The 9680-nt window shown below is 36.0% G+C and overlaps 1 protein-coding gene across 1 annotated transcript; it reads left to right on the forward strand.

The window, feature by feature from the left end:
* Positions 1–7434: 7434 nt before the first annotated feature.
* On the forward strand, positions 7435–9416 carry LOC106021236 (60 kDa heat shock protein, mitochondrial-like). Its single transcript, XM_013114435.2, has one exon. The coding sequence runs from the start codon at positions 7473–7475 to the stop codon at positions 9192–9194; it is 1722 nt and encodes a 573-aa protein (XP_012969889.2). The 5' UTR covers positions 7435–7472; the 3' UTR covers positions 9195–9416.
* Positions 9417–9680: the final 264 nt, after the last annotated feature.

A 9680-nucleotide genomic window follows, 5' to 3' on the forward strand; every position in this document is an offset into this window, starting at 1 on the left:
TGTATATTGATGTAGCTTCATCCTTTGGGAAGAGTTTTTCTCCAGATTTTGGAACTCTTTAGTTCTTTGTTCAGGGTTAGGGATGCATTACCCATCCCTGCTCTATGTTAGCATGTCAATTGATGTTGTTCTTGTTCAGATCTTGTTTTGGCAGCTGTATTGTTGAGGTGTCACGGGTAAAGCTTCTCTATCATTTTTGGAGATAGGACCTCACACCTGATTACCTGGTTTTCTGCAATGTATTCTTTTCTTCAATGACTTCTAATGATATTCTGCTGTATTCCTAAATTAGTGTCTTGCTCAGCTATCACCACAGAAGCTCCTTCTTGCAACAGATGGGAAAACAAAAAGATCCACAGCTGGACATTATGCAGATTGAGATACTATTTAACACTCAGTCCTAAATGAAATGTCTCCATCAATTCCTTTCCCCCTGGGCTTAGGGAACTCTGTTGAAGAGGAGGCAGAAAGAGGGTAAGAACCAGAGGGGATGGAGGACACCAAGGAAGCAAGGACCTTTAAACACAGCAGGACTGATATACATAAGAATGCAGCATAAAAAGGACCTGAATGGGTTTATAACACATAGGGTCCCAGAGAAAAAGAAGTTAACCAATGTCCTCATTCTTAGCTCACAAGCTACCTTGCAAATGAAAATTAGTTTTCTCCAGTGGAGTATGACTGGATATACAATGCGCTCTTAAATGTAGGCTGCAGTAGAGAGCCAACACAAAATTAACTCAGTGGTCTCTTTGGATGTTATTGTTCTCATCATGTTGTATCATTTTATTTATTTCTTTGCTTTTTGGTTTTTCGAGACAGGGTTTCTCTGTATTGTTTTGGAGGCTGTCCTAGAACTAGCTCTGTAGATCAGGCTGGCCTCAAATTCACAGATATCTCCCTGCCTCTGCTTCCCCAGTGCTGGGATTTAAGGCATGCGCCACCAACGCCCAGCTCTTTTTTAATCTTAAAGGTCCTCATATTATAACTTTAAGTTTTATTTTTATGAGATTGCTATTGTGCAAAAGTTTGTATCTGTGTATCTGCATGTTTCTCTTATTGTACTTTAGCTCTTTTCCTACTGTTTGTTTTGTCCTATTCTGATTTGTTTGTTGTGTTATGGTTTACTTTATTTTATTTTTACATTATTCTTTAGATACCTTTTTGTTTTCTAAGGAGAGACAGAAAGGGTGTTTATCTAAATTGGAAAGTGTTAGGGGAGGAACTGGGAGAATATGGGGGAGAGGAAACTATAAGTAGAATATATTGTATGAGATAAAAAGAAATTAAATTAAAAGGTGACTATCTAAAAAGAAATAAATGTGTAATATTTTTAAAATACTATCTGCAATTGCAACAAAATGTCTATTCATATTATAAAGGTAGTTGAGAACACTTTTCTATGCAATTTTTTATTTTTAGCAGACATTGATGTTATATGACTCTAAGTGAAAGGTTTGGGCTATTTGATTAATTATTCCCTTCTATCTCAATGCTTTCAAATGCTTGCAGAAACATGGCTCTTCCTTGTTTTTGTCTATGATTTCCAACTGTGTGTTTGATAGTTTATTTGTCTATGAATAAACATGAGAATAGAATTAGAAAGAAGTCTGTTATATGTTTTTTGTTTCTTGTCAGAGTCTACTATACCTTCTTTATATTAGGCAAACAATCAGCATTCGAGTATTGCAATGTGTCCCTCATTGAATATATGAGCTCATTTGGTCAATGATCATAATGTAACAGTAATCTGAGGCATTGTCCATTGTTGACATCATAACTCCTAACTGAAAAAAAGATAAATTATAAAGCCATACATTAATAAGCAGTAGCTATCCCTGAATGTCATAAATACAGTTCTTAACTTATTCAAAGCAAGATAGAGTTAATTATATGAGTGCATTGTTTGATTAACATACTGGAAAAGAATAGTTTTCATTTTTATTTTAATTAATTTATGAGTTTACACCAAGGGAAAGCCCTAATCATATTATTGTGTACTATAATTTGGCAATGATATCCTGTGGAGAACTATATAATGATGCCAATAACTCAGTGGAAAGAAACATAGTTCTTCATCTTGGCTGTTGCATTCTCAGACAACACAAAATGTAAGGGCAATTTTGATTATTGCATCCTATAAACTTTGATCCTAAATTCTATAGTTCTGATTGTAAAACAAAATTGAAAGTAAAATACAAATACATATCTTCTTCCACAAAATTAGAAGAGCTATTAAACTATGGCTATATTTAAGTGATATCTACCAAGAAGTTTGTTTATTTTTGCCTTCATGAATACATTGTGATAAATTCACCTAACTGAACATAATGATCATGATACATATTTAGAAGAAAAGAGTACTATTCATGTGTTTTATTTGGGATATTACTTACTAGATACACTATCTTAATAGAGCATCCCGACTGGATATAACTGAAAGCTATAAGATTTTGATTAAGTATCTTTTGAAATCCTACTTTCATTCTTTGATAGCTATACATTTCTATCAAAAACTGGATAAATTTTTGATCCATTGGTGATCCAGGGTTTATTATCAAACAGATGAATTGTAAAATTTCCTCTTTTTCCATGCATATTAAGGAATAATTGACCATTAATATTAAAAGTATAATTATAAAAAGGTGTGTTCTGAATATAGGAAAGGAAATAAGTAAATATATATGTATATATTTTAAGTGGTAATAAGTATTTCTTTGGACATGGAAATTATAAATCAATATAAAAATCTAGGTCACACTATTTCATATGGGAACATCTGGAAATGTTAAGAAAATAAGTCATTTGATCAGAGATATATAGGAAGTAAATTTGAGGATATTCCTGTATATTTGAGGAAAGTAGAGAGTCAGTTGGAGTAAGCAGAATTCTCTAAAGGAATACAAATGATTAGGGATTTACCAGATGGGACTACATGATATAGTCCAGGTGGTCCAATGTTGGCTGTTTCATAGTTGAGAGGGTAAGGATCTGGTAGTTCCTATGGCTGGCTCTCCTACCAATTGCAATCCAGTGATAAAAGTCTGGAGAGTTGCTGGTCTTTAATCTACACTGAAAGTCCAAAGGCTCTGTCTCTTAGAAAACTGAAGGATTGGCACAGCAACAGGATGAATTATGAATTAAGTTTTAATAGCACATGCAAGCATGAAAAATTTAGGGATTTCCTTCTTTCTTTGCTGGTCCTGTATTCCAGGCTGCAACTAGATGCCATTGCACCAATTTAGGGTAGATCTTCATGCCTCAAATTTACAGATTGATCATATAGTCCCTCACGGCATTGCCCAGCAATTTGCATTTTTGTTTGCATTTTGTTCAAATTTATCCAAAGTGACAACCAAGATTAACCATCACAACAGTGTAAAAATACTATGGCAGCTTTGTGTTTAGAATTATAAAGAAACCTATTTTCTCATTAGCTATGAGTAGAGACTAAAAAGAACTTGGGTATTAGGAAAGATACCATAGACTATGGTAGGGAAATTTTTAACTCCCAGTTCATCTTATTGTGAAAATAAAATCATTTAAATATCATTTTTAAAGGACATTTCTTGCTGATATGAGTAGAGAATAGTACGTATCAGGGCAGGTATAAAAACTAAATTTTAAAAGATGGATCTTAACAATCTAATTGAAAATAATGTTCGATACAGGATTGGCCTTGGTAGGATTCTTCACAGAATTTATAGATATTTTTTAAAATGCCAACATATCAGGTTTAAATATGTAGGAAATAATCTCTTGCCAAGAATAAGAGGGAAAGGGGATTTTGAAGTGACTCAAATGAAAAACAAAAAGAAAAAACATAACCTTTGAATGTAATCAAAAATTGGTTGGTTACTCCCATGATGTTCATGCCATTATTGAACAACCAGGTATATTTTGCCAGGCCAGTTTTTATTGTAGTTTGGAGAGTTCATAATCTGGTAAACATTTTATTACTTTTCTCTTCCAATATTGTATGGTAGTGGTGTGAATAAAAATGGTTTACCTGAACTCATAGAGTGTATCATTTTTAGAGGTGAGGCCTGTTTCTAGTGCCCATAGCTATTTTAGAGGAAATGTGACATAATAGACAGGCTTTGAAATTTCAGAAGCTCGTGTCAGGGAAATTAACTGTCAATATCATCATATATTTCTTCTAGCCTCCAGAAAATAATAGTAAATTATTTTCCTTAATTAAATCTCTCAGTAGTTAGAACTCTTGTTTTGAAAGCTAACGTATCTCTAGCAACGTAATTTGATTTAGTCGGAAACAATTTTTACTTATTCAAGATATACATTCTTTCTTAATATGCCATGCCCTCAAAATTATAATCCTTATTCCTCAGCTTCTAAGAATTGCAATTAGAAGTTTGTACCATCATGCACAGCCCACCTTTAACTTTGTCTTTCTCATGCAGTGGACGATATACTTATTATAACATGCTCTCATTTGCCTTATGTGGTAGCTTGGTGAGGTGAATGTAATTATTGATTTTTATGTTTGTAGCATGAACTTTCAGAGACTCTCTTTTACCATGGTATTTTTTTCTTAAAATGTAGTATTATGCTACCTTCAGGGAAAGGACTTAGCAGGAATGTTTTGATAGAACTATATGGAAAATGAAATTGGTGTTGTTGGTCATTAGTCAAAAAATAACTTATCAGCGCTGTGTATTTCAAAGTAAGCATACAGGAAAGATGTAATTATTCCCTCATCAATTCAAATAAGATAATTGGATACTGTCTTAGTTTTACTATGAATATTTTAAATAGACATTTAGTATTTGTTTTCATATCTCAAAAATCATAAGGTACTACTATAAAAAACATTAGAGAAAATCAAATTAGAACTCATTTAAAATGTCAGATTTTTAAAACATACTAGTACAAGAGTACCTTAGATATTTTCCTCAACATGTCAAAGAATTAACTTTGTCTTTAAACTATGCACTTTAAATTCCTGTTTAAAGAGTTCACTTTGAAATGAGTCACACTCTATTTTACCATAAAATACAGAGCTTAGTTGTTTGTTAGAACTTTCTGAAGACCCCCTGTATCACTTGCCCACTTGAGAAGCAGGCATGTTACAACATGGAACAGCCAGTGGATTACAGCTACCAGGATCTGACTGTCACAGTCTTTTAGTGCATACTTATCTAAAAGAAAAATATTTCATGTAGACAGCATTTCAATTTAAGTTACCCAGATGATATCGTTTGAATTTTATGAAAATATTTCACAAGTACTTTTATATAGCTATGACAAATGGCTGTAACATAACTTTATTTTCTCCCTTGAGTTCTCTCACAAAATTTCAATCTGAGCTGATCATTTGATGAGAAATTTGACGATGAAGAATGATTCTCTGTATTTCTTCATAGTCTGGATATGAAAGCAGTATCAGGATTTACTCACAGCCTGTCCTCCCATAAATAGTAGTTAACACCAAGCACCGAGAATTAATACACATACATGCTAACTTTAAACACCTCTATGAATTAAGATCATATCTTCTCCTTCAAACAGTAATTTTTCTCACAGTCAAAATATTTATAGATATGTTTTGAGTGTTTTAGAAGATGAAGTAAATTGAGATAATTTTCTTCTGATTAGAACATTTTGACTTTCTTTCTGGAAAGGTTAATAATTGATTTTCTAAATAAAAGAAATGTTCAAATAAGTTCCAAATGAATTTATGGTGGTTTTTAATTTTATGACTTCAAAATTTCATATGTTCTTCCTGAAATAGTTTGGGATTTCATGTGAATATTATAATTCAAAAAGATTTACTTAAACTTAAGATACTTCTAGGTCTGTCTTTTGGCTTTAAATTTTTTATCCTTTCCAAACAGGTAAAATGTAAAATAAGAGTACGATTGCTTATTGTAATTAAAAAATTCCCACCAAATGCCACTCAACACAGAAATACAATAACAATTACAGTTGCTCACAAAGGAGCTTAGAAATGGAGAAAAGACTGGCTTGAAATTCTGGTTTTAATCTTCCAGAGAGAAACTGTAGTCTTTCATTTCTGTTGTACTTGAGTATAAGAAATCAATGACAGGTACATCTCTCTTTGGAATAACTTTTATAACCTCCTCTCAAAAAAAGTCTCTATTCTTGGCATGCCACCCACAGTTCACTGACTTTGAACTAGTCATGTCCAAACCCCAGCCCAATGAGCCTGCCTGAGCTCTCTCTGTTGGAAGAGTCTCTAGCGAATTCTTAGCTGAGATATTTCCAGTTGCTCTTCTCATAATAAAGATGGCTTTTCACATTTCAGTCAGGTTACTCATCATGTGAAGTTTAGGGCCTAGTTAGCTTCTTTTTTATTTTAAAGGTCATGTCAGTTTATTAGTATTTATTTAAAAAAAAGAATATTGTTCACAATAGACACTTTTATTCCGGTGATTATTGTTTTCAAATGCCCACAAATATTTCACAGTTTCGTTTTTTTAAACAGCTGAAGGAATTTCCCATTTAGGAAATCGAAAGTTTTGTAATTGTGACAGTAATAAAAACACAGTCAATGGCGAGATGTTTTAGTGAGTGAGAGAGTTAGGCACACAAAGTTGAATTCAATACTCCGAACCTATGTAGAAAAGCAGATGTGCTCCAAAAAGCCGGTGTGTGAATCCAGTATAGGTCCTGGTCCAACTGCCAGACTGTCTCACAACAAATCCAGCCACAGAACAGAAACCCACATTCAGAGGGCTTCGTTCCCTCCCATGCAGGTTCCCCAGGCCTATGTTCACTAGTTTGGCTCAACTGTCACTGTGGTTTTCCCAATCGTGATCTTGATGCCATTGCTCATATGATCACTCTGATACCTTGCTCAGCCTCCATACAGGAGGGAAGGGCTTGGTTCTGCCTCAACTTAGTAAGCCAGACATTACTGACTCCCTAACTGAGGTCTTAACCCATCTGAGGAGTGGATGGTAGGGTGGAATGAGGAAACATGGGAAGGGAGGGAGGGGGAACTTGAGTTAACAGATGTGTTAGCACACATTTGTAATTCTAGAACTACTATGGTGAGGTTGGATACAGACACTGGAGAATCACCTTTAAGTTTGCAGTATAGCTATTCTGTAGCATGCCATAGTGTCTAAACTAAGGGAGACACTGACTTAACAAGGCAGAAAGAGAGAGCTTACTCTAGAAAGTTGTCTTTGTCTCCCAAATGTGTGCCGTGGCAGGTATATACTATACAAACACATACATATATGCATACACACATGCAGGAAAAATCAAATACTACTGTTCTGTTAAATATTATTGTTGTGTGTATATATTTGATTTTCCTGTAGGTCAATGCCCTAGTTAGTCTAAAGTTGTTGGCAATGGGCAGTGATGGGAATGGGTTCCATCTCATTGACTGAGTGTTGATTAAAAATTGGTAGTGGGCTCGGTCCTCACTCGCCTCCGACGGTCCGCTTCGCCTTGTGCCCTCCCGCCGCCGCCCTGCAGAAATGCTTCGACTACCCACAGTCCTTCGCCAGATGAGACCAGTGTCCCGGGCACTGGCTCCTCATCTCACTCGGGCATATGCCAAAGATGTCAAATTTGGTGCGGATGCTCGAGCCTTAATGCTTCAAGGTGTAGACCTTTTAGCCGATGCCGTAGCTGTTACAATGGTGCCAAAGGGAAGAACGGTGATTATTGAACAGAGTTGGGGAAGTCCCAAGGTAACAAAAGATGGGGTCACTGTTGCAAAGGCAATTGATTTAAAGGATAAATACAAAAACATTGGAGTTAAACTTGTTCAAGATGTTGCCAATAGCACAAATGAAGAGGCTGGGGATGGCACTACCACTGCTACTGTTCTGGCACGTTCTATTGCCAAGGAAGGCTTTGAGAAGATCAGCAAAGGGGCTAATCCAGTAGAAATCCGGAGAGGTGTGATGTTGGCTGTTGATGCTGTAATCGCTGAACTAAAAAAACAATCTAAACCTGTGACAACCCCTGAAGAAATTGCTCAGGTTGCTACAATTTCTGCAAATGGAGACAAAGACATTGGCAACATCATCTCTGATGCAATGAAAAAGGTTGGAAGAAAGGGTGTCATCACAGTGAAGGATGGAAAAACCCTGAATGATGAATTAGAAATTATTGAAGGCATGAAGTTTGACAGAGGATATATTTCCCCGTATTTTATTAACACATCAAAAGGTCAAAAATGTGAGTTCCAAGATGTCTATGTTCTGTTGAGTGAAAAGAAAATTTCCAGTGTCCAGTCCATTGTACCTGCCCTTGAAATTGCTAATGCTCATCGGAAGCCCTTGGTCATAATTGCTGAAGATGTTGATGGGGAAGCTCTAAGCACACTGGTTTTGAAGAGGGTAAAAGTTGGTCTTCAGGTTGTAGCAGTCAAAACTCCAGGTTTTGGGGACAGTAGGAAGAACCAGCTTAAAGATATGGCTATTGCTACTGGTGGTGCGGTATTTGGAGAAGAGGGGCTAAATCTAAATCTTGAAGATGTTCAAGCCCATGACTTAGGAAAAGTTGGAGAGGTCATTGTCACCAAAAATGATGCTATGCTTTTGAAAGAAAAGGGTGACAAAACTCAAATTGAGAAACGCATTCAAGAAATCACTGAGCAGCTGGACATCACAACTAGTGAATACGAAAAGGAAAAGCTGAACGAAAGACTCGCTAAACTGTCAGATGGAGTAGCTGTGTTGAAGGTTGGAGGAACAAGTGATGATGAAGTAAATGAGAAGAAAGACAGAGTCACCGATGCTCTCAATGCTACAAGGGCAGCTGTTGAAGAAGGCATTGTTTTGGGAGGGGGTTGCGAGCTGCTGCGGTGCATCCCAGCCCTGGATACATTAAAGCCTTGTAATGACGACCAGAAAATAGGTATAGAAATTATTAAAAGAGCACTCAAAATTCCTGCAATGACAATTGCTAAGAATGCAGGTGTTGAAGGATCTTTGATAGTTGAGAAAATTCTGCAGAGTTCCTCAGAATTTGGTTATGATGCTATGTTTGGAGATTTTGTGAACATGGTGGAAAAAGGAATCATTGATCCAACAAAGGTTGTAAGAACTGCTTTACTGGATGCTGCTGGGGTGGCCTCCTTGCTAACTACAGCAGAAGCTGTGGTGACTGAAATTCCTAAAGAAGAGAAGGACCCTGGAATGGGCGCAATGGGTGGAATTGGAGGGGGTATGGGAGGTGGCATGTTCTAACTCCTAGAATAGTGTTTTTCCTTACCAATGAACTGTGACAGGAAGCTCAAGGCAGGTTCCTCAGCGATAACTTCAGAGAAGTCACCTGAAGAAAATGAAGAGAAGGCTGGCTGATCACTAACCATCAGTTACTGGTTCCCATTGACAATACATAATGGTTTACTGCTGTCATTGTCCATGCCTACAGATAATTTATTTTGTATTTTTGAATAAAGACATTTGTACATTAAAAAAATTGGTAGTGGTTGGTTACTCCAATAACTTTTGTGCTAGTATTGCTCCAGAAAAATTTGCTGGCAAGTCACCACTGTAGATCACAGGGTTGGCATTTACCCTTCTCCTGTGGTAGTATACAAAGTACCTTCCAGTACCATGAACAATAGTGATTCTTACCAAAATATGTTCATTGCTGCTCGATTCACAATAGCCAGAAGTCAGAAGCAACATACATGCTCATCAACAAATGAATGAATAAAGATAATGTGA

This window comes from Mesocricetus auratus, unplaced genomic scaffold, assembly GCF_017639785.1.
Source record: "Mesocricetus auratus isolate SY011 unplaced genomic scaffold, BCM_Maur_2.0 Super-Scaffold_100006, whole genome shotgun sequence".
Taxonomy (NCBI): Eukaryota; Metazoa; Chordata; class Mammalia; order Rodentia; family Cricetidae; genus Mesocricetus; species Mesocricetus auratus.